Source organism: Triticum dicoccoides, chromosome 1A (genome assembly GCF_002162155.2).
Source record: "Triticum dicoccoides isolate Atlit2015 ecotype Zavitan chromosome 1A, WEW_v2.0, whole genome shotgun sequence".
NCBI classification, from domain to species: domain Eukaryota; kingdom Viridiplantae; phylum Streptophyta; class Magnoliopsida; order Poales; family Poaceae; genus Triticum; species Triticum dicoccoides.
In genome coordinates, this window is record NC_041380.1 from 544,546,856 (window position 1) to 544,573,066 (window position 26,211).

Genomic DNA, 26,211 nt, shown 5'->3' on the forward strand with positions numbered 1-26,211 from the left:
AATGCACACCCGTGTCGGTGCGCAGGTAAACATGTCATGTGCTCATGTCAAGGAAATCACCCTTGAATGAGCAATGCCATGATGAAATCACAATTATTGATTGTTCATTGTTTTTGAGATAGTCACCATCCATGCTGAATGGTGAACACAAAGTCTAGAAACCAGCTTATAAATCGGTCTGGGTCCCTGTTCGTAAGCGGTGTGGTACTAATATACCCGACATCGGATCATTCTCGCGTTACCCTGATACTGGGCCAAACTGAAGGCCCGGTACAGGGAGGAAAAGAGTGGACGCGCCAGACCGTCTGCCCGAGCCTGTAGTAGACTTCTGGAGTGTAGACCGGCGGCGGCCGGGGAGGCCGGCGGGGCGGCGCCGTGCGTTTTCCGCCTGGCCCTTTTCGGTAGTCGGCACTCGGCGTGTGTACCAGTCGGGGCATCTGCGGGCTCTCGTGTGGACGCCATGGCCGCAAGGTGTTCGACGTAATGATCCCTGCTTCTGATGGTGGCTCACAGGACCCCATCGAGAGACTTCTTTCGACAACACATGGGCAAGGTACAGAAAATGTATTGCGGGTTATAGTTCTGATGTGTACCAAGAAGAACTTTACGCTTGACCATAATACAGTGTCTGCCGCTGATCTGCATGCAGACTGCAGGCACTATGAAGGTGCAGAGTGAGACATGGAGTTGCCTTGTCTTCTCATCCCGAAAGGAATTACCTTGAGTGGTGGGTGATGAAGGGATGTTTTCTTGCCAGCATGCTTTCTCATCTTCTTCCCACTTGTTTCAGGAATCAGGTGAGAGCACTATGTCCCCTGTTGTGATTGTTGTCGCAATTTTATGGTGTTTTCTAATTGAATAGTAGAACATATCTGTTGAATTTAATTTGAGTCAGTATAATGACTAATGTTGTGTCCATCCGTTTGATTCATGCTAGAAGCTTATGCATTTGGTAAATAGGCACCAGACCACCTGAATGCATTAACCAGAGCGAAAGTTGTATAGGGGCACACAAGCATGAAGCATGTGACCTTCTCACTAAGCATGTGAGGACAGGTATTGCTTCCAAGACATAGCAACGATCTTGTCACTACGTTCTTTAAACATACAAGTCCAAACAGTGCGGTTAGGGTGCAAACAACATAGTCCATGCAATCCACATTCCTGAACACTTTGCAGTTGTGGGCATTTCAAATTTCCAAGAAGTGGCACTGAGAGTTGTTTCTGCAAAACAATTTAGCCTTATTGAGATTGTCCTTGATGAGCCACCTGAATATCACAGATGGGGGCATATTGGATGGAGGAGAAGTCGTGTTAGTGGGCTTCGACAATAGGTTATTAGAGAACATGTGTGACGATGACGAAGAGTTGGGGACAAGGTCTCGCCCTCATGATGAAGGCCATTTCTGCAGCCAATCTAATCTCTGAGGATACTGTTGAGAAGGATTGAGGTTTTTGCCCATGCAAAGGATGACTTCGATCTAGGCACGCCATTTAGGTGCGAAGCTGTGGTGATGAAGAATTAGAAGGAGAGACAGCCAAGAGAATTTTTTTCCAAAAAGGAGGAAAACCCCCAGTCTCTGCATCGGTTGATGCACAGAAATTATTTATATTATTAAAAAAATGACAAGCATTCAAACCGATCGACTTACAAAAAAAACCCGGGGCCATCCACATTGGACCTGCCTCACGGTTGCATCTCCACTATGTTGCAGATAAGTTGGGGGACAAGGTGTCGCCTTCGCGAGAAAGGCTATTCCTGCAGCCGATCCAATCTCCGGGGATACTGTTGAGATGTATTGAGGTTTTTTCCCATGCAAAGGATGACTTAGATCTAGGCACGTGTTTGAACAAGTTTTTTTTTTCTCAATTTCGCTTTTTTTCGCGAGGGAACAAGAGAACCAGTTATCCGGAAAATCTTAAAATTTAGGTATTTTTCCGCTCAAAACTTTCAAGTGAATTTTGAATTAAAAAACTTAGTGCAAAAATATATTTCATCTCGACCCTGGGATGTCGAGGTGATGATTCGCGCACATTATCACCTGGACTAAAGCAATTATGTGAAAACATTTAGGTGGGAAGCTGTGGTGGTGAAGAATTAGAAGGACAGGTGGCCAAGAGAATTTATTTCTGGAAAAGAGGGAAACCCTCGGCCCCTGCATCAATTGATGCAAACATTTTATTTATTATTAAACACAATGGCAAGCATTACAACCGATCGACTTACACAAAAAGAAAGAAAAATCCGAGGCCATCCACATTGAACCTGCCTCACAGTTGCATCTCCACCATACTAGCACCAACCCTATGACCATGGACCATAATCCACCGGTCGAGGAATCAGAGGACTTTGTGAAACTTATCTGCAATAGCCAATAACTGCCAGCCATTACCAGTTACCTTATTACAACTCAGTTGCCTTTGTTTCTTTTAATGGCCTGAAATCAGTAGAAATAGATTTGACCTGTTTATCTCAGTCATCCCAAGAGCAGTGCTTCTCTTTCAAGCAATAACACTTCTAATCTTCATTTGCAGGCTGCATTCTTTTCTGTAAGAGATGTTTGGAACTTCTTATATGGATAGGTTTCTTCGTAGTGCACTCTTATTACTCTGTAGTTCTATATGCTTGGGGATAACTCGCCCCTCCTTTTATTACTCTCTAGTTTGCCATCTTATACCAACACCAAAAATGTATGTGCATGTTTTAGTACATTGCACAATTGTGGAACTCTATAAGATGCACGGGCTGTCATGCATATTCTATACCGTACTTGTAAATAGTAAATCACATTTGTGGCCGTGTCTGCACAACGTAGATCTTTCCATCCTTCACCACTCCCTCAATATCCTGTGGAGACCCATAGAGCTCCTCAATAGCATGACCAGTACGAGCAATGTTTGAGAGTATTGTGTTACGGAAACTGCAATCTGTAATGAGGGGATCATTTGTGTAGTCAAGAACCACTTCTTCTTCCTTGTCCATAGGCACACTACAGAAAGAACAGCAAATGATTACCTGCGACTCCCATAGAAAAGAAGAATTTAAAATGTACAATCGCGTATCATGAAAGATTTCCAGTCACCTGTCATAGAGTCCAGCCCCAGCATAGCCTTCCAAGTCCTCACCATTCGAGTCAGAACGGAAGATGACCGACTTCTTTATGAAGAGGCCAATTGGCTTGCTTGGATATCCCAATACCTAAAACAAAATTTTAGTAGACAGTACAGAGAAAATAATAATTGCTAGTAATATTGGTTTACCTTGGGAGAGTCAAGATTATCCTTCTTGCAGACGAAGCTCATTGCACGACCAGGATAGGCTCCCACAAGGGTCTCCCCAAGCCCTTTAACAACTTCAGCGTATATTTCTGAAGACTCTCCAGATGATGGGTTGGTAGTATGTATCACGAAAGCGTAGTCTGCACTCACAACTTCTTGCACAAGAACCGACATGCAAAGGTTGGCATGATCAAGCTTCACTTTCCGGGTGCTGAAGTATGCTCTTTCATTCCATTTTGAGGCCCACACCTGACAGTATGCAAGACGGGATTTTTCAGTCTCGCTAATTTGTGAATATTGTCTATAATGGATTCTAGTATCAGCTATGTCACCTTTTTGATTGCCATCCATGCTTGTTCCCAACGCTGTTCACCTTCATCTCCAGGCCAGGGCATTCCAGAACCTTGCATCTTCTCCTTGAGCTCCTTCACCTGAAAATAAATCAGTGTAATCATTCAGATTTTGAATTAGGGAGCTTACAAAGGAACTGTTACAAGTAGGATTGTGTTGCAAAAACAAACTGTTGCAGTTGAATTTGGGAGCTTACAAAAGAACTGTTCAAGTAGGATTATGTTACAAACAAACCCTTGCAAGTAGGGAATAGTCTGTTACCAGATCAGTAGGAGCTGTTAGGTTCAGCAGAACATTTCGGATTTCATTAAGAGCACCAAATTCTCCTTGATTGAGCTTGTCCGTTAGGATCTGTAACTTTTGGGCTACTTCCTGCCAATTGAAAATTAATGAACCATAAATGCATTGAGTATTATTATGCCAGTTCAGTAGTTCTCGAAAACCACATTATAACTTAACATGGCCTTTGGTAAGTAGACATCTGACATTTCACCAAGAATTTTTTTAGTAGTTGCGTCAAACATGCTATATAGTTTAGAAAAACAGTAAATGCATAGTATTGCTTCAGAGGTAGAGTTTGAGAAGTGGAAGCCGTGTGATGGCTAGTATGATGCATTTGCGAGAGTAATATTAATCTAGTGATATGGTACCAACCTTGTTAGTGTTATCAGACAAAGCTGTTTCGAAGGTTCCAAATGGGAGTGCAACTGACGTTGGGACACTGACCCATGATGGCACCTTTCCGTTGAGGTAAGCTATATTCCGGGATTTAGCTCCAACCTAATAAAAAATATGCTTGAATAATACAAAATATGCATAATTTATGTGTAAAAGAATATGAATATGCTCCGTGGTATGGTCATTTTCAGAAAGTAAAGATGCATAATCCATAGGTAAAATCAGAAATTCAGAATGGCATTGGAGTAATGACCTTTTCATCAGAGAATTCGTCAGCAGATATTGCATATTTTCCAAGAAATTGCTTCTTCGCTAGTGACAGAGATGGTGCTGATTGACCATCTGCTGTATCAGGGGAACTTGAAACTAGTTCATTCTCTGCAATCTCTCTATTAAATGTGAAGACAGGTAGATGTTAGGCATATCAAATAAAATTCTCGGTGATGACTTGGTATGGCTATGATGTAAAGAATAAATATTACCTGTAATTTATATCTACAGAACCTGGCTTTAGTGAAAGTACCTTGCCTTCGTTTTGTTGAAGTTCAGAGAAGATATTTTGGTCAAAGCATGTGGCAAACAATACCTTCAAAGGAAGGAATCGATTATTATCTAGCATATATGGTAGACTAGAGTAATAAATAGAATTATTAGCGTCCAAACGGTTTTGTTAAGAGAGATGACCTTGCTATTTCTTGCTCGAACTGAGACATGGGACAATACATCGGGCATATCTGGAGTAAGGACGGCGACAACGCCGTCAGGTATTTCCTCCTCTCCCTTGACACCTTTTACCACCAAAACTGTGGGTTTGTCATAAGATTTGTCTTGAACAGTGAGCAGTTGGTCTACGGCAACCACATACCCCGCTACTTCAACTGGGCTTATGATCTGCCAACTGTTAAAATATATAAGATGCTATTTAGAGATTGGGATCAGCTTCCATATAACTTTGAGGCTATCATCTTAAAAGGTACAATAATGCAAGACTAATATAGATATTATAGTGGCAGTAATAAAATTATGTGTCTTACCTTCCTAGGTTTGCAACTTTCCTAAGAACAGGGTCGAGACGATTGAGGAGTAAGGACAATGAAGCGGCTGATCCACTACGGATAATTTCCTCCGTAAATATGTTAAGCTGTAGATATGATATTTAATACATGTATGCAGATAGGAAAATAAAGTAAAATAAAGTATGATTGATGGAAGCACTTACTGTCCATTGCTCAATTCCAAGTAACGAACCAAGGTATTCTGCTGAAGGCTGAAGAATATTATGGTATTCTTCTCCCTTGGTTGCAAGTGCAAGTCTAGTTCTGTCTAGAAATGCTTTTGCATACAATGCCCACTGACTATCAGATTTGTTTGACATTTCAAGGGCATGGTTCCATCCCTTTAAGAAACAAATAAGAACACTGTCATGTGCAGCAAGACCCACAAAAAATATATTTGTCCATTTGTACTATCAACATGTGGTTTTACAAGCAAAAGGGAGTTGTTTGATCACCAAATCAATAATTGTTTTCTTTGAATGCACCTTGCTCATCTTTAAGTGTAAGATCAAAATAACACACAACAAAATCATGGTTGTGCGGAAGTTTGTACCTTTAAGCAGTATAGGAGATCCTCATTGTCATCAGTGGACAACGCAAGATTTTCAACAACTAGACTGATGAAGTACATGAGTTTCTGGATGAAAATGAGATGATTATGAGACAGTACGCATGCCAAAGTAACAAACATTTATCTTTGTAAATGGGAAGAAACAGCGAGATATGTTTAGTTAACCTGAGGTGATGCATTGTTCAGATTTTCATATGACCTTTCAACTGCTGTCCTAACAGTAGAATCAAGAGCAATGTCCAAAAATATGAGATCCTTCAAGCGATCCGTTGAGCCAAGGAGCAAAGGGCGAAGCGCAGCTCTTGCCTCCAAGAGACCCTGTAAGATAGCAATTAATATCACTGAACTATAATGTCTATTGAATAATAGCACTGGTGCAATAGGAAAATGAATGCCTGAAAATTTGATGTGAGTAAGGAGTCTTCAAACAGCAGTGTGTTACCTCAACAAGTGATTCCACTGATTTATCCTCAATGTGGTCAAGGACAAACTTAAGCAATTCCTGTGCCCAAATGATGAATATCAACACAAACATGCCTTCATATGTTACAGATACTAGAATAATAATGTATTAGAAGGGAAGTTTAAGCATATTTACAGAAAATCCAGATGGTAATCCCTTTACAGGATTCACTTCGACACCAACCATGAAACCCTGACTCTGTAACAAGGAAATATTGTCATAACTAATCCGAACACGGTTTCATTAATTTAGCTGATATATTATGGTACCTCTGACGTGTACCCTGTACAGGTTCCTATAGCAGATTCTAGATCAGCACCGGAGTGAACAGCCTGTGATATTAGAATTATAGTCACACATAACAGTCCAGTAAAGATAAGGAAAATGGCATTTCCATAAATACATCACTATATCATGTTTGCATTTTCTTCCATATGGAGATGAGTAGAACATTATAAAACAAAAGGTCTGGAGTTACCAGCCATCTTGATGTTTCTAAGCAAGATTATGTGCTACATACTAGCATATCTTTCACAATGAAGCTGACCTTGAGGCTTCTCATGTAGTTTGTTAAGTCGCGTAGTAGACCCTCCTTCTGCTCCCTCGTTAAATTTGGTTCTGAGTGAATAGGGTGATCGTAGCTTGCTAATCTTTCCTTTGTTATGCCATTTTTGTTTAAAGTATCCCAATAAACTTTGATGTCAAGGTCACTGTTCATATAGTCCATCAGTGCCTGCAAAACGTGAGATATAGTCATATACGTACCGTAAAATCTGAATTCCTTATGGTGCTAAGAATCCAAATATGAATGCCTTACCTGACAAATCACCACATCGTCTGGGCTTGTATTGTTGTGTAGTTTTTGATGCCATTCTTCCATCATTCCACCCATGCAGTTATTGTTTCTCTACAATGAAAACAACTGATGTACACCCCCGCAAAAAAATACTATTCCTGTATCGTGTACTCTTTCGTCAACAAATTAGAAAATAAAAGTAGTTGAATAAACTTACCTGTATTACCAAAATCTCATCACGAATACGTTGACCGACATCACCCTGACCTCCACGACCTACTGCGGCCAATATCATTCTTAGCATCTCCCTGTACTGTGGATATGTTCTGTAGAGACTTTCAAGATTGTCTGTGAACCTATCTTGTGCTTGGCTAATCTCACTGCATAATTGTAAGAGGGGGCAACACGTTATTAAAGCTACTTGAGTTCTGTTTGGTGGAAGTGCTATAATTATCATTCTACTGAACTTCATTATGATGATTTTTTTTTCCTTGTAGGGTTGATGAAATGAGGGATACAAAGTGCATACCGTGGCTTCACATTATAATTCTTGTTCCAGATAAGTTGCCTCGTGGCCATGAATCTCATCCAAACCAGTAGTCCAGCAAGACCCAATTGTCCCGCATCTTTTGCTTGTTCAACTAGGTCGGATGCTATATTGAATCTGCAGAGGAATAACACCAGTTTATTGATGTACCAGAGAACTACCGTGTTACTATAGACTATAGTCACCATTTAGCATTTTACCTATGCATAAAAGATTTTTGGGCCTCTCCCTCTAGATCGGCTATTGTTTCTAGCAAAGCCTTTGCAGTCCCTTTACCAGCATCACTACTATCCTTCTGCTGCATGGCAGGTATGATAATTTGTTAGCACTTTTGAAGGAACTCTTGCCTAATATTGGGGAGAAAGTGAAATATGGTCGAAAGCTGAAATGTAAAGTCACCTCTGAAGTCTTGGCAGTTCTCCTGCTAAAATCAAGGTAAAAGTCAGAGGTATTGTTCTTTATCCATGTTTCATTATACCGGAGGACAAAAGGCATCCCCCTATAGCTGTCGGCATCAAGCTCTATCTCCAGAACCTTGGCATGACAAAAAGTTCCATCAAATGTAGACACCATTACAAAGCGGAAACAAATACTGCAATGATGAATTTATGTTTACCTTGTAATGCAAACCATCTAGTTCAGCATCAGAGAATGAACTCTCGCATGCCAGTTCAAGCAATGTTGAACCAGCAGGTGCTACGCCTGGAGGAGGTGCCTGGAAAAAATTTACATGTTAGTCTCGTTGTTAATCTTACCTGGAATCTTGTGATGATTTTACCTTCCACTCTCCGGCCTTCTTTGTGAGTGCCCAGTGGAGAATAAGTGGCTCGGCGTGATTTGTGGCCAAGTGAACTTTGAACTTTCCTTGTACTTCTGACATCGATGCCTTCAAAAAGGGAGAATAGTTTAGCCCACATTGCAATATGAGGCTAGAAGCATAAGATTAAGGTGTAGAATATCTATCTGAACTAACCAAGATCTCCTTTTCGCCCAGTTTGAAGACCTTTTTGCAGAGGACTTGGCAACCATTCTTCTCTTGCAATGACTTCAGGAAGAGATCAAGAACCGTGGGATTCCGATGTGGAGCAGCTTCTGTTGCCTTATTTACGTTGGTGGAACTGGATGCGTGTTTACTGAGGAGCTGCATGACATCTCTGTTTTTGCGTGTGACCCTTTCAGATGAGAAGTTTTGGTTTGTTGCTGCAGGAGCAGAATGCTGTCCCTGATGGCCTGGTCGTATATGGATTAGGAAGTTCTCGCCGTTATTTTTGAACCTGTTCAATGAAGAGGCAAGTAGGTTTGTTGGCATCATACACATGGATAAAGATGTAAAACTGGATGACGATCTTGAATGCCACACTACCATTTGTTCTGTGCCTCATCGACGAGAACAAACTCGATTGATTGGAGAGCTGGATCGTCTATCTCGATTTTCAGTGTAGAACTGGAACCAGACTGGTATTCAGAAGACAAAATAGGTCAGCAAATAAATTGATGTAACATCAGTTGATCATAATCTCTGAGTAAGAATTGACATTTATAATTTGTGAGAGAATTGATATTTATTTTGGCATGTACGCCATTCCTAGTGTTGTTTAGCACACAGATTCACAAGCATGTGAACTTCGTTCAGCATAATTTCGATGTACGCTTCCACTATTCGCAAAAATATGACTTGCTAGCAACATGTAATCAAAGATTTGTTGTATAACAAAAAGTTGCTTTATCAAAAAAAAAAAAAAACCAGTATGGGGGCTTTTAAATTAAGAAGGAGAATGTGAGACAACAACATTCCACCCAAGGTTCGCGTGGGTTACGAGACGCCATTGCGCTCTGGCCACTGGACTAGGAGTCCGTCCACAAAGTTACTTTATCTTTTGTTTTGTATAAGAAAGTTGTACTAAGTGAGGGATAATTAATATGGATCAGAGGGAGTACTCCATCCGTTCCTAAATATAAGTCTTTTTAAAGATTTCAATATAACTACATACTGATGTATATAGACATATTTTAGAGCGTAGATTTACCCAGTTTGCTCGATATGCAGTCCATATTGAAATCTCTAAAAAGACTTATATTTAGGAATAGAGGGAGTATATGGTATTGTATAAAAGAAAGTGTACTATCTTTGACACTTTCTCATGTATTTACAATATTTTGCAATCTCTTACCTAACATAGTGTTAAATACGTTGTCATGTATATGTTTGATAGATGTTGTGACGCTGTCTAGTGTGGTTCTACCTCCGAATAAATGACTCTAAAGAAAGCGTAAAATATATATAAAAACTTTGATTATTAAAATACTGTTAAGTGTTAACATTGGTAAGGTAACAATCACATTTTTAGATTTGTTAAGAACATACTTCTATAATATACATTTCTTAACAAATTTTATTAATATATAAATATAAGGTAAGAATCAAATGTTACGATGGAGACTGTCAATGTCCAAACTTACATGTATTTTGGAACGAAAAATAATTTATTAAAATGTTTAGATTGCTCGGGTGGAAATAATAATATTTTTTCATTAAATCACTTTTAGTTTCACAATTTTCATTGACATGTATGTATAAAAGATAATGCTCAAATATGCTTTTTAATTTTTTAAAAATATCACGTGTTGTGATATAAAATAATTATATAGTATTTAAAATGCAATAATATAATTATTGTGATGTAAAAATATGATGTTCCATTGTTGATATATAAATAGCAATGCCACCAATAATTACACATTTTCGCATCAGTTTCACACAAAATTCATCTTGAGAAAATAAAGCTGAGAATAAGCAAAATGTATATCTACGGCCACTACGTCACGTATTGACAATTCTTACTTATTACCACCGTGAATTTTCGTGAGCCGATCCAAATAAAAGTAGTCATGAATTAAATCTAACAAATTAAATATTTATATTGAACTTCTATATTTACTTATAACTCGGTTTTATTTATCAGAATAATATTTATTATTTTGATCAATTATTTATGATAATTGAGCATATGATTAATATTAGCAATAGTCTTTTTTCTTCTACAATTGTAATGTCTACCCATGAAAAATGTGCGTGTAGTGTTCTAAAGTTAGACTATGTTTGTAATGAAAGTAATTTTTTTAGACGCGTTACGCCTTAAAATATATTTAAACCACATCCCCATGTGAGAAAATAAGAAAAGATAAAATATAGTGCCATGCTTTCGTAGATTAATTTGTGACACCGATATGAATATAGTGCATATATATTTGTATGTGTCCTTAAATATTTTGGTTGAGATTTCCAGAGCGTTTGGTCTCAGAAATATCCTGATAGCAGTTTCTAGTTTATGATTAGATATATATAACTAAAAAGTTATATAGTATATTAAATATTTATGAGTAATTTAGCACTGAATCATTAGCATGTTGATGTTACATTGTTTATCGAGATCAAATGTTCCTCACATGTTACATCCGGTTAAATAATTCGTTGAAACATGTATGTGCTTTATATTTGGTGCCCAAATGGAATTGTTCTGGCTAAGATAGTCTCCAGTATGCAACACGGGAGATGTTAACAACGTAACTAAACTAGCCACTGTATATCATGTTGGTTCTTTTGAACATTATTGGCTTGCGGTGTAAACTTACTTAGCAAAACGGACATATTATTTTATCTAGATTATTAGTCTCTTTGACTTAATAATCATTAACTAACCGTGTAATGATTATTAACATACTAATTAGTATGTGGTGAGGGGCCTCCATTTGTCCCAACTCAGAGCAGTTACCATGTTTGTCCTGACCTATAGACAGGCCATGCGTGCATGGTGAGTTCACATAAATGTCCTTTGTGCCACACATAATCTTCCTCATCATCTTGCTTACCAGACTCAACCAGTTTGGTTGTGCCATTCCCAATCGACCTTGCCATATGTCAGCTTCACCTTTACCATCGTTTCATGACAGAGAAGTTGAAGCAAAGGGATGATCCAAACTAGTGAGGTCGACCAATTCGCCCCACCCTCCTTGTGTCACATCAAATGGTCTCTGTAGCGATTTTGGACCCTGTCATTCGGACATGCCACATAGGCTAGCATGACTTATGAGCCTCCACGTATCCTTCCGAAAAGAGGCTTGTACCCCCGGCATCTCACAGGTCAAGAAGTAAGAGTGGTGGTTATGTGAAAAAAGGAAATCCTAAAATTGTGGTTAAGTAATTTACGTGCAGTAACGTTTGTGATTTAATCGACTTTGAGTTAGTTGATTGATGATTGTCCATATGTATTTTTTCAATCAAGTTGCAATCACGTGGAGGGTCTCTTTTTGCCCGCAAGCCCACTCAAAATGAGTGGTTGGAGTATAACCAATAGAGTGGTACGTCAAGTCCATGAGAGATCAAACAAAAACTTTGATGCCTCATTAATGCAGAGTACTCGTTAATGGGAGGCGACGTTCCATCGATAGTGAGACGCTCATGGTGACTTCGTCAATCTTAAAGCTTTGCAACTGTGATTCGCCGATGATGACTTTGTCAATCTTGAAGCTCCGCATCTCCTAATGCATGTTTGTTTTTGTTTGAGTGTGTGCATAAAAAAAAATCAATGGATAAGTCAACATGATCATTTTTCTTTACTCTGTCTTGCAGAATGATTATAAGACAAGTGCGTCAATAACTACTTTCCGATAAATAAATAACAAAAACATTGTCCAGCCACGTGACTTTTTGACATTTGAATACGGCAAAAGGGAGTCTTTTCTTAATAAATCCTCACGTAACCATTTCTTATGGCCCCGGTACTCCAGACGTGGATATATGGTGCTAAAACTCCAAACCAGTCTTACTTTTCTTGTAAGCAAAATCTCAAAGAACAGAACAAGAAAAAGGAATGTACTACAAAAGGCAAAAACGCACGCTTTTGAAGGGAGTCCTGAGGGCGGCGTCGTCGACCGTCTTTGTCCCCTCCGGCCTCCGGGCCGGCAGCACCCATTCCCTGAGACGACCAGAGCATGTAATATCCCGTAAGCAAGCATGGTACGAACTAATCAAGCAAGCAGATGAATGGCTGGAAGTGCGTGCAGTGCACCTTCTCCCCTGCTGCAGCGCGCCCCAGTGCAGCGCGAGCGCGCCGCCGGCGTTGGTCGCCACCAGCTCGACCTCCACCGCCGAGCCCGCGGGCTTCACGGTAACCTGCATTCGCAAAGCATGTATGCACGCGAGCGAGCATCAGAGCCGTTGTCCGGGCGTATCAGCAGGCACATGCAGGTTAACCTAATTGCACCACTGGTAAATGGAAGAGAGACGATCGTTTCGTGACGCCACCTGGAGTTCGGAGTTGGCGCCCAGGCCAAACTTCCCGCCATTCTGCACACAGAGACAAGAAACACGGTACGATCACGCACAAGAAATGGAAAAAAAAGGGACTAGATAGATAGGTAGAGATACCCGGTCGGCCTTGCCTACCTGGGAGGCGGCGGCGACCACACGTCGGCGGTGCCGGGAGGAAACGGCCGCGTGCAGGCGGCGACCGGCGCCGAAGCGCGTCGGGGGTGGCGCCCACCGCTGCGGCCCCGGCCCGTCGACCGCCGGCGCGCGGAACCCGGGCGCGCATCTCCCCGCTGCCGCCAGCGCCGTAGCCGCGTAGGATCCAGCCATGTTGCACCCACTGCTGCGTGAGACTTATTGGGTTTATTCGTTCGATCGTTGTCTTATACTACTCTTCTGCGATCATTGGATGATCGGAGGGGGGAAGAAGAAGGGGAGAGCGACGAAGAAACTAGTAGGAGGCGAGGAGGAACGGGCGGAGATAGCGGTGGCCGGAAATGGCATTCATGGCGCGCATGCAGCGTGGCCCTCTTCGGCGTCCACCTTTTCCGGTGCCCTGTTTGGCCTTGTAGTATGTGTTCAGAGCCTGTGCATGCCCCTGCTAAAATTGAACATGCACCCTCCGTCTCCGAAAATGCGATATGTCTCCTTATTTTATGGATACCAGAAAAGGGCAATGCAATCGATCTATTTATATGTCTATACGTATGCATGTAATTAAGGACAGATGGGATTCAAGATTGGACCGAATAATTCCCCACGTCAACCTAAGATATACTAAGAGATACAAATAAATTGGCACGTCATCCCTAAGATAAGAGAGATATATCTACGTGTCCATTCAGAAATACGCCGTGGAACCTGACTAAAGGGGGAGTCGTAAGCACAACACTCCACGTGGCAGCAAGCTTGTAACATGGGTTCAAGTAAGCCTGTTAGGAATGCTCCCTTCTCACCGAGGAGTATCTTATAGACCAATTTTTTTTGAGTGTTATATAAACCAATGTTTGTGAAGATAGGATAAACATGGTTCACCAGAAGTCAAGTAGATAAGCACACTTGATCAGAAGTTGGGATAAGTTTAACAACAAAGTCCCTGCAAACCATTAACTCCTCAGGAGTTGCTCCTCAAGCCACCTGCCACCTCCATGCTGGCAGCACCTGGCCGTCTATACCGACCCCGCGCAGCCGCGCGAGCTACCCCACAACTTCTCCTCTTCCTCCGGCCATCCTGGTGACCAAATTGTTGTCACTGCCCTTCCCCGTCGCCATTAGCTCCACCCTTCCGCCGACCGCGACAATGCCCGATTCCCCGTACACACATCTGTCGGAGGAGCATGAGGCCACCAATGACGTGCGTAAGCTCCCGCCATCCTGAGCTCTGGCCCCTCGTCGAGCTTTCCTAATGCCGGTGTCAAGCTGCCACGGGCTTCCTTGATCAATGCTAAGTAGGTCGACGGTGTGATGCCAAAAATTGGTTCCTCCCTCCATGCCGTTTTCGCCTTCGGAGCCTCACTGGCGCACCAATGTCGGTTGTTATGATAGTCACCTCTCTCTGCCCATGATGTTTTTGTCGATTTGCCCCCCAAGGTGATATTTCTCCCTTTTCTTGAGTTTTTTTTCGTTTATGCACTCAATTTGATGCTAAAATAATAACAATTTTGATGCTAGACGACCCTTTACGTTCAGTACTATTATTGATACATTAGGCCTGAGAGGGATAGCTCTTTCACGACGACGGTTTACTTGGGCTAATAATTTGGAAACAACAACTTATGAAAAAACTAGATCATGTTTTGATGCGTGTTGATTTGGAGCAAATATTTCCTCTGGTGACAGTGATGACAGTTAAGAGGAGTGTTTATGATTATACATTCATAATCCACTCCTCTTGGACTTTGGTGAGGCTGCTCATGAAGGGAACCAGGCCGATTTTCCTTTTGAAACATCATGGTTTGAGAGGGAATGTTTTCTCGATATGGTGGCTCAAGGATGGTCCAAGGGGACCAGGGGGGCGCTAATGTTGAGAATGGCACTTCAAAATATGTCATCTTAGTGTGGCATACTAGCGATGAGTACATTTGCATTGGGAAAATACCATCCTCGAGTGTGTGAATAGATTCACACAAGCCGCAATCGAGATCATCGGATCGGAGTACTTGAGGGCACCGCACGATGATGACACAGTGAGGCTCATGGCTATATGTGAATTTAGAAGCTAACCAGGGATGATTGGATCCACCGATTGTTGGACATCGAAGAGCTATCCTACCACATGGCATGGGCAGTACAGAGGGCATTGCCATGATCCAACCATAATTCTTGAAGCGGTTGCATCATGTGATCTATGGATTTGGACCTCAATGTTCTGCATAGATCTCCTCTGTTTGAAGGCTTACAGGCGGACAAGCTCATAGGCTACATTTTTGAAGAAAATTGAACGTCCAGGAGACAACAAGAAATCTCACTTTGCAAAGTGCCAAGAATCTGCGAGAAAGGATGTTGAGAGAACTTTTGGGATGCTTCAAGTTCACTTTGCGATAGTTAGTGACCCTGTTGAGTGGAACCCAAAGTTACCATGGCAGATCATGATAACATGTATTATCTTGAACAACTCAAAAAAAAAGATCACCGAGGATGAGAGAGGTCAGCCGGAGGACTCTATGTTTTTTGTTCGAGAATGACAAGGGGCACTAGGCCACACCGGTTGTTATATTACTCGAACGACTTGATGGTCATACCGTGTTTTCATCGGAAAGATAAAAAAACATCAAGATAAGAAGCGACAATGCACTCGGGGGGGGGGGGGACTTAGGTCGCAGACAGAATAAAAGTGCGGATCAACAAGATTCGCTCCCTGAACGTGGCATCGAAATGGCAGCTCCAAGGCAGGAGGTCATCCGCCACCTTCGTGACGATGTCGCAAGCATGGCGTCTAATATTGTTGAAGGTGGCGTCCTGGCCTTCCAAATCTGCCAGAGAAGCACTAGGAGGCTGTCTTTCCACGCGTCGGCTGATCCCGAGACTAACGGTGGTGAAGAGAGGATCTCGCCGGCCGAGTGGAAGGGACCCATCCCCAGGCGGGCCCAGGTGGAGGCCGCGAGACAGCAGGCGGCGAAGATGTGGTCAGTAGTCTCGTCGCCCGAGCAAGAGGTGCAAGTGGTGGAGGCGGTGCAGTGTTTTGCATGCTAGTTCGCCCTGGTGCGGAGGCGGACTCGAACTAGTAAGCATGCGAAGATCTTAATCTTCCAGGGGAGACAGCAACTCCAAAAGTCGACCCGGATGACTATGTACCTCCACAATATGGAACATGTTGAGGCAGAGCATCATGCCAACATGATTTAAAGATTCCTCGTAGTGCATTGCATGACCGAGAATGAAGAAACTCATCACCAACTCCAGGATGATCCTCTTGAGCACTTGTGGGCATTTCACAACACTTGCTTGTTGTGCTTTTCTCATATTTTATTTGGATTATTACTTCATTTAGACTAGGGATGAAAACAGAGCGGAAACGGATGAAACTGAGTGTTGCTATATTTGTTTTCATTTTTTTTTGCAGAAGCGGAAACAAATACTGAAATACTGGAAATGAAAACGGAAACAGATACTACCGAAAACAGACACAGAGCGAATACAGAGCGCACACGGGAACAGAAGTGGACGTTGGCCGGAACTTAAAAACCCGTTGAATCCTAGAGAAATGCACAGAAAAACAAACAAATTTAATGAATTGGTAACATGGCTAGAAAATAATATGATTATATTAGCAACTTAGCATAATATTGTAGTAGTATCGGACAATGGTGTATAGGGTCTAGTTGAGTACGGGTGTGGTAGTAGAAGTTGGGATTCTGATGATTCATTCTGCTCATTGTGTCATTGTGTGTTGTTTAGTGGTTGGACTACAAAGCAGCCACAAGCCCATAGTAAAAACAGAAATTTCATATTCAAGGAAACGAAAAGTTCAATTTCCACGTATGTTCCACCGAAAAACACCGTTTCGTTCTTGTTTCCGTTTTCGTATAAAAAATTTCATTTCCACTTCTGTTTCGCAAATTTCCATTTCCGTTTCATATTTCCTCTTCTTTTTCATTTTTCTTCCGGAAAGCGGAAAGTTTCCACTCCATTTTCATCCCTAATTTAGACCCTATGTTGTGTTCGAATTTGAATATTTGAAGTTTGAAATGTTGCTTGTATATATGTGCATTAGAAATAACATGTTTTGAATTTAATACGTTGTGCAAATATAGTTGAAATAGAGTATGTATGCAAAGGATGGAAGAAGTAGCAAAGGAATTTATAGGGAGTTAAGTTATGAAGAAGGGCTAGGTGCTCAAAAGTTAAACTCCTCAAAATTGGAGGAGTTAAGTTCTAGGTGGTTCTCTGAGGAGTTACACATTACAGGAGAAGGCCTAGAGATGCTCTACGGCTGTATAATCGGTAGCATTATCGGTACCGTGCGGCGAGCGAGATATTTTTTTTTCAACCAGCGAGACAGCTGACAAATGAACTCTCATCAATCAAGTCAACTGGAAGCTCAGTCGTCGCCAAACACTAGATATTTTTACAAGCTCACTGGCCATGTGGATGTGGTTGGCAAGGGCCGCAAAGAAGAAAACCAGGTTAAGGGCTAACTACATAGGGGTACTTAATTAGTGGAGCGCATAATTTGTCCAAGTTAGAAGTTACTTCTGGGTTGGTGCTTGGCCCCGCATGTGCGCGTGTAGTGGAATGAGGCGATCAATGGTGATAGCGGCTCGGCCTCGCCGCCGCCGGCGGCGTACTTCAAGTCCTCGGCCAGCGAACGCCTAGCATCACAGGTGAGCTTAGAATCATCCACAATGCTTGTTTTCGTTAGCCAGGAATGGATGGTCATTCGTCGTTCCGTTCGTCAAATCCATACATGCAATGCAGGTTTCATCAGCATAGACTGCGGGCTGCCGGAGCAGAGCGGCTACGAGGACGCCGCCACCAAAATACCGTACATCTCCGACGCCGGGTTCACGGACGCTGGCTCCAACCGCGACGTCTCGGCCGAGCACATGGACCCGCGCATGTCCAGAACGCACCTCAATGTGCGCAGCTTCCCGGACACGGCCCGCGGCTGCTACACCCTGCTACACCTCATCGGCTTTGCCCAGAAGACTCTCCCTTGATCAGCATAAAGACTACATTCTTCACCTACACGAGCACGAACTCATGGACCTAGATCTACACGGTGAATGCCAACACGAGAACACACTCACGCGTCACCAACACGCGCACGCTCGCCACAGCTCTGCGTCCCGCATGTTCCGCACACACCCGACGAGGCCGACCGTATCAGTGCGTCCCGCATATCCCGCGCGCACGCGTCACGCCCGACGAGCCTGACCGCATCAGACGCCGTGGCTTATTCCAACACACACCCCTAAGCCACGGCCTTGCCGTCGCAGGAGTAACTCATGCCGATGTCGTCGCCAAGACCGTGACACATTCCGCGAACCCGACCTGGCACACCGACGCCGGTCGCACCGCCACGGACCCGACCTAGCGCACTGACGCCGGTCGCACACCGACGCCGGTCGCACCGCCACGGACCCGACCTAGCGCACTGACGCCGGTCGCACCCGTGCTTTGTCACGTCTCCGGCGACATACGCCGAGCTCCTTCTCCGCTGGCGACACACGCCTGGCTTCTTCTCCGCTGGCGACACACGCCTGGCGTCCCTCAGCGACAAATGACGTCGATGCCATCGCGCTCAAACGCAAGTCTCCTGGATGCCGCTTCATGACGTAGCACCGCACTGCTGCGGCCTCTGCCGACGCGCATCTCCATGTCACGCGCCACTACGCCTCCACGATCGTCGCGCCGAACCGCCACGGCCTCTGCGCCACAACGCAGGTCCTCCGCGACCGCTGCTGCTCGTCGCGTGCACGGCATCACACTGCATCGCCGCGGATTTGCCATGCACCGCAGCCGATGCCTCCATGTCCGCCGCGCTCGCCGCACGCGCCGCGGACGCCGCCGCACGCCACGGCCGCCCCTCGAACCTGGTTGTTCTGATGCTAATTGTTGGCATCGCCTCCTCGCGCAGCGCCGCTTCTTCTTTCTTGTGCTGCCTCGCACAACTCTCTTCTCTCATGGTTTCTTTCAAGAACACGAGAACCCACGCACACACACAACCAAGGAAGAAGGTCATCGGCTTTGCCCAGACCACTCTCCCTTGGTGAGCATAAAGACTACATTCTTCACCTACACGAGCACGAACTCATGGACCTAGACCTACACGGTGAACGCCAACGCGAGAACACACTCACGCGTCACCAACACACACGCTCGCTACAGCGCTGCGTCCCGTACGTCCCGCGCGCATTTGACGCGTTCGACAAGTCCGACCGCATCAATGCGTCCTGCACATCCCACGCGCACGCGTCGCGTCCGACGAGCCCGACCACATCAGACACCGTGGCTTATTCCAACATGTCCAAGGTCGACGCGGTGGTGGTCGCCGAGGCCATCGCCGTGATCCCGGACGACTCGGTGCAGGTCTGCCTGGTGAACGTCGGCTCCGGGACGCCGTTCATCTCGGCCCTGGCGCTGAGGCCTCTCGGGAACTCGCTGTATCCGCAGGCGAACGCGACGCAGGCGCTGGTCCTGATCGACAGGCGCAGCCTGGATGACACGGGCGTGTTGCCTGTCAGGTACCCTGTCAGCGTCCCAACTACAAGTGCAGCTCGGGGCAACCACAACGCTGACGAGGCAGCAACAGATCAGCCACAGGCCACCAATCAGAAGAGGGAGCGCGTCATCGCCAGGCCACCTAGGATCAAGCACCCAAGCCGCCGCTTCGTGGGCCCAGAGTGGTTGAACGCTATATAAGCTGGCTCGACCAGAGAGAAGACCATCCTGGCTGGGATCACGGCAAACGGCACGGCTGGCATCCTGTTTCCCCTTTCTTCTTTCTTTCTTTCCAAGCGAACTGCTCCAGAGAAGTGTATCGGTGTGCTACTCTGTAATCTCTAATCCAGTTAGTGAATAGATCGGGTTCCTAACATCGTGGTATCAGATAGCCACCCACCACCCTTCATCACCACCGCCGCCGGTCAATTCGCCGTCCTGGAAACCCGCCGACAGAAGCAAGTGCGCGAGCAGCTAGTCGCCACCATGGATCCAGCGCTGAAGTCATATCTCGACAAGATGAGCGAAGAGGCCGCCACTCGCGCCCGCAAACAAGCAGAAGACAACAACGCCATCCTGCAGGCGCTGGCGACCCAGACGGCGCGGATCGACTCTCTGGTCAACTGGAAGCCGGAGCTGGAGGCGCGCTTCGCCCAGTTGGAGCAGTCGGTCGCGGCGCTTCAGGCCGCGTCACCTCCGCCGTCCTCATCAACCGGATCGACGCTACTGGCGACCCCTTCGCCAGTCACGCGCGAGATCCACGGGCAACCCTGCCACGGCGCGCTACTGCACCCCGGGGGATCTCCGACGGTGACTCCCGAGTCACCGGCGGCTTCCCCGGTCACGGGTACGGCCCTGATCCCGTCGCAAACCTCATCTCCCTTATCGTCTCAAGTACTTGCGTCTATGGGGCAATCACCACCACCGATGGCATTCCCTGTGTTTGCCGGTAAAAATCCCCAACTATGGAAGACACTTGCTGAACAATACTTTCAGATGTTCAGTGTTCGTGACTCTTACTGGGTGCCCATGGCAAGTTTGAACTTCTCTGGCCCTGCTGCAATTTGGTTGCAGTCAATGCAACGCAAAATCGCTGGGCTGAATTGGGAGTCATTTACTGCTCTGTTGTGCACTCGTTTCGGTCGGGACAAGCATCAGCTCTTGATCCGACAGTTCTATGCTATTCGTCAGACTAATTCGGTTGCTGATTTCATTGAGAAATTTGAGACGTTGATGAATCACATGATTTCCTACTCTGAACTAACCCATCCATATTTCTTCCTTACACGATTCATTGAGGGGCTGCGACCGGATATTCGCGCGGTGGTGCTAATTCAGCGACCACCGGACTTGGATACAGCCTGTTCGCTGGCCCTGCTTCAGGAGGAAGTGGCCGACGGCGAAGCGTTGCTGTACCAGCACAAGGGCAAATCGACCCCAAGCGTGCAGCGAGCATCGACATCCAGCGCACCGTCCACGCCCTCCTTCTTCAGCCGCCCTCCGACACCGACACCTATGGCTGAAGATCGCGGCGGCACGGATGCCGCGCGTGCTAGTGCAGATGCAAGCAAAATCAGTGCACTCCGAGCGTTTCGATGTGCTCGTGGTCTCTGCTACAAATGTGGTGAGAGGTGGGGCAAAGATCATACATGCCCTCCTACTGTCCAGATGCATGTAGTAGAGGAACTGCTGGCTCTATTTACGGCAGAAGAGGAACTCGGAGATCACCAACAGAATCCTACTGAATATGAAGAAGACAACCTCTGTACGATATCCAAGCAAGCTGTCGATGGATCCCCAGGCCCCGGCGTCTTGCAGCTGCATGCCTGGATACAGGGCAGAGAAGTATCTCTGCTGGTGGACTCCGGTAGCTCGGCTTCGTTCGTGGATCACCGCATCGCTGCCAAGTTATTGGGGGTCTGCAAAATGGCCAAGACCTGCAGGGTTAAGGTTGCGGATGGAGCAGTCTTGCACTGTGACAGTTTCATCCCTCATTGCTCATGGACATCGCAGGGCCATCAGTTTGTTACAGACTTCAAATTGATTTCACTGGGAGTGTATGACGCTATTCTGGGAATGGATTGGCTCCGCAAACACAGCCCCATGCATATAGACTGGGAGGCACAACACATGACAGTCACCACTCCTCGTGGTTCAGTTGATCTGCAAGCGGTGTCCAACAATCATCAGCAGTGTTCTGTGATTTCTTCCCATGAACTGATGTCAGCGTGTAAGCAGGGCTCGGTAGCTTATGTGGTTCACTTGAATGCGGTGAGAGAAACCGGGGCCCAAGAGGATGCAATACCAGTGGAAATACTCAGAGTATTGGAGCAGTACACAGATGTTTTTGAAGCTCCCAAGGGACTACCTCCGAGGCGTGCTTGCGATCATCGCATTCCACTCATGGAGGGGGCTCAGCCTGTCAACATGCGACCGTATCGTCACAAACCGGAACTCAAGAACGAAATTGAGCGTCAGGTCAAGGAACTGTTGGATGCCGGCGTCATCAGAGAAAGTACAAGCCCCTTCTCCTCACCAGCACTATTGGTTAAGAAGAAAGACGACACATGGCGATTGTGTGTGGATTATAGATGCTTGAACGCCATGACAATTGTCAGCAAATACCTAGTGCCAATTATTGACGAGCTGCTCGACGAATTGGTAGGCGCCAAATGGTTTTCTAAGTTGGATTTGCGCGCAGGCTACCATCAAATACGTCTAGCAGAAGGCGAGGAGTACAAAACTGCATTCACCACACACTCTGGGCATTGGGAGTTCCTCGTCTTGTCATTTGGGTTAGCAGCTGGACCTCCCACCTTCCTCGGAGCCATAACCTGCACATTACAACCTCTGTTGAGAGTCTGTGTAATCCTGTTCTTCGACGACATCTTGGTTTTTAGTAAGACTTTGGAGCAGCATGTAAAGGACCTGAAGCAAGTGATGCAGTTGCTCCGTCGAGACCAGTGGCATGTGAAACAGTCCAAGTGTGCCTTTGGTCAGCGCAGGATCGCCTACCTAGGGCATGTGATCGATGAACATGGCGTCTCCACAGACCCGAGCAAGATTGAAACTATCAAGACTTGGCCTACTCCACGCAACAACAAGGAAGTGCGAAGCTTCCTAGGATTAGCTGGTTACTACCGAAAATTTGTCAAGCATTTCGGCATCATTGCGCGACCCCTTTTCAATCTACTCAAGAAGAGCCACCCATTTGTCTGGACGGCAGAAACTGCCAAGGCATTCACACTCCTGCAGCAAAGCCTAGTATCAGCACCAGTTTTGCAGCTTCCGGACTTCACCAAACAGTTTGTCATCGACACGGACGCGTGTGATTACGGCGTGGGGGCAGTTTTGCAACAAGGTGGACATCCAATCGCTTACATGAGCAAGCCGCTCGCTCCTAAACACCGGGGTCTGTCGACATATGAAAAAGAATGTTTAGCCATCCTCATGGCAGTGGAACAATGGCGACCGTACTTACAACACGATGAATTCTTGATCCGCACGGATCAGCGCAGTTTGGTCCACCTCGACGACCAACGTCTATCTACAGTATGGCAGCAAAAGGCATTTACCAAATTGCTAGGACTACGGTACAAAATTTCCTACAGGCAGGGCAGCACTAACAATGCGGCGGATGCACTGTCTAGACGCAATCACGCGCAAGAGAGCGCTTTGGCTGTCTCAGTCTGTCAACCAGCTTGGGTAGACGAAGTCCGAGCAAGCTACAGCGATAACAATCATGCCAAGAAGCTACTTGAACAATTCTCCAAACAGAAGGATCCCAAGGGTCGTTTCTCTGTCTCCGAAGGACTGTTATACTTCAGAAACAGACTGTGGCTCGGTGGCTCGTCTGCTGTCCAACAGAAAATCCTTCGTGCCTTCCATGACAGTACGGTAGGTGGTCACTCAGGCTTCCCTGTGACCTACAGGCGTTTGAGGCGACTGTTTGCTTGGCCCAAAATGAAGGAGATCATCAGGCAATATGTTCAGAGTTGTGTGATCTGCCAACAGGCTAAACCAGAGAGGGTCAGATACCCAGGTCTGCTCGAGCCCATCCCGCTGCCTGAAGGTGCTTGGCAAGTTGTTACTATGGATTTCATCGATGGCCTTCCGCAATCGGGCAAAGCAAACTGCATTTTGGTCGTAGTGGACAAATTCACGAGATATGCTCATTTTCTGCCTCTCCAACATCCATTCACAACAGCCAAAGTAGCCCGGTCATACCTGGATAACGTTTACAAGCTCCACGGTCTACCGAAAGCCATTATCTCAGATCGGGACCCTGTCTTCACCAGCAAGTTTTGGCGTGAACTTTTCTCCATTATCGGCTCAGAGCTCAACATGAGCACTCTGTACCACCCCCAGACAGACGGTCAATCGGAGAGGGTAAACCAATGTCTTGAGATTTACCTAAGATGTTTCATCCATGCATGCCCAAGTCACTGGAGCCAATTCCTCTCTCTTGCAGAATTCTGGTACAACTCTAGTCACCATTCTGCTCTGGACATGTCACCCTTTCACGCGCTGTATGGGCATGAACCCAGGCATTGGGGGATCGAGGCAGCATCAACTTGCACGATCCCTGCCCTGAAGGACTGGTTGGAGGAAAGGAAAACAATGCAGCAGGTTCTTCGGCAACATCTGCACCGGGCTCGCCACATCATGAAGGTGCAAGCAGACAAAAAGCGCACAGACAGAGAATTCACTGTGGGGGATGCGGTCTTCATCAAATTACAACCATATGTGCAATCATTAGTTCACCGCCGAGCCAACCTCAAGCTTGCCTTCAAGTATTTTGGCCCCTACAAGGTGATCCGCAAGGTTAACCCAGTCGCATATGAGCTGGAGCTGCCACCAAAATCCAAGATCCACCCGGTGTTCCATGTATCTCAGTTGCGGCAAGTTCTCGCACCAGGTACAGACTCCTCTGACAAATTGCCTGTACCTCGATCTGCAGAGTTGGTTCCTGTTGAGATGCTCGACAGACGCTGGCGACAGACTCCCACCGGACGACGCGAGCAGTATCTGGTGCGTTGGTCTGATTCGGAGCTCCTGGATGCTACATGGGAGGATGCACTCGCACTTAAAGCTCGCTATCCTGTCGTAGCAGCTTGGGGACAAGCATGCTCTCAAGGGGTAGGGGATGTCAGCGTCCCAACTACAAGTGCAGCTCGGGGCAACCACAACGCTGACGAGGCAGCAACAGATCAGCCACAGGCCACCAATCAGAAGAGGGAGCGCGTCATCGCCAGGCCACCTAGGATCAAGCACCCAAGCCGCCGCTTCGTGGGCCCAGAGTGGTTGAACGCTATATAAGCTGGCTCGACCAGAGAGAAGACCATCCTGGCTGGGATCACGGCAAACGGCACGGCTGGCATCCTGTTTCCCCTTTCTTCTTTCTTTCTTTCCAAGCGAACTGCTCCAGAGAAGTGTATCGGTGTGCTACTCTATAATCTCTAATCCAGTTAGTGAATAGATCGGGTTCCTAACATACCCGGACGAATATCGGGAACCTCCGCTTCCATGTGCCGTCCGTCGTAATGCAGACCGCCATCATCGCGCACAACGACTCCAGAAACAAGACCATTGACTTCTCGTGGGACACCGAGCCGAACCACGCCTATCCACCCAGTTCCCGGGTACGCAGCTGCATACCACTTGTCCCACTTCACAACATCGAGAAATACTGTATTGGTTTTTTCCTATAACTAGCTAATACCCCGCACGTTGCAGCGGAAAAATAGCGAATAAACTTTTTAGATATAAAGGATAAACAAAAGATACTTGAAAAAGTTTTGTAGAAATTGTTTAACTACAAATGTCAAGCTAGTGTAGTAAAAAATATCAACCATTGATGATTTGTTCTGTATAACACTCTTAAAGATGGTTATAACATATAGTGTGCAAATGCGGTTGTATAAACAGAACTCTTAATTTTCTTCTGATCAACTAAGCTACACATTAAGACAAACATCATTTACTTTTTTATTCCGCTGTAGGCTGAAGCCGTTAAAATTCATTGATGTCACAACTCAAAAAATGTATGCATTATGCAGCTGTAAAAAATCACTGTATATTATTGACTTATGAAACTATAAAAAATAATTTATAGGTGGATCTTTCTCAGGCACGGAGTAGTAAGTTACTAAGTAGGATGTTAGTATCACAATATTTCTGTTGGTTATTCCGTTTTCCATTGCATGCTAAAACAAATCAGATAAAACAATTTACATGATAGCCTGAGAATTATAATTAATATGAAATATCAAACTTTACAATCGATGTACGGAAAACACAAATATACCAAGATATGGCCAGAAATATTTTCTTCTGGGTCTCATCTAGAATTCAGTCTTTGTCACCAAGAGATCCGCAATGAAATATTACTTGTAGCTGTCAACTGAAACTGGCGGGACAATAATTACATAAGTGTGCATTCATTTATATAGGAAAATCATTAAGCAAGAAAAAACATATGCCGTAGGAACCAACTAATC

At 45.3% G+C, this 26,211-nt stretch overlaps 1 protein-coding gene and 1 long non-coding RNA gene across 2 annotated transcripts; one reads left to right on the forward strand and one right to left on the reverse strand.

Moving 5' to 3' along the window:
* The first annotated feature begins 300 nt into the window (after positions 1 to 300).
* Positions 301 to 7,802, forward strand: LOC119287667. Its single transcript, XR_005140897.1, has 3 exons — positions 301 to 553; positions 650 to 797; positions 7,691 to 7,802. It is a non-coding gene; the product is annotated as an uncharacterized LOC119287667 (long non-coding RNA).
* LOC119287662 (alpha-glucan water dikinase, chloroplastic-like) lies at positions 2,155 to 9,006 on the reverse strand. Its single transcript, XM_037567248.1, has 25 exons — positions 8,714 to 9,006; positions 8,519 to 8,626; positions 8,357 to 8,455; positions 8,140 to 8,274; positions 7,941 to 8,035; positions 7,723 to 7,857; positions 7,411 to 7,573; positions 7,215 to 7,304; positions 6,945 to 7,130; positions 6,667 to 6,729; positions 6,533 to 6,595; positions 6,377 to 6,436; positions 6,100 to 6,252; positions 5,917 to 6,000; positions 5,528 to 5,704; positions 5,343 to 5,449; positions 4,993 to 5,206; positions 4,791 to 4,894; positions 4,562 to 4,697; positions 4,285 to 4,410; positions 3,892 to 4,002; positions 3,612 to 3,710; positions 3,262 to 3,528; positions 3,084 to 3,199; positions 2,155 to 2,990 (listed from the first exon to the last, which is right to left on the reverse strand). Exons 1-25 carry the CDS (start codon positions 8,885 to 8,887, stop codon positions 2,786 to 2,788), a joined length of 3,270 nt encoding a protein of 1,089 aa, XP_037423145.1. The 5' UTR covers positions 8,888 to 9,006; the 3' UTR covers positions 2,155 to 2,785.
* Between the last annotated feature and the right edge of the window lie 17,205 nt (positions 9,007 to 26,211).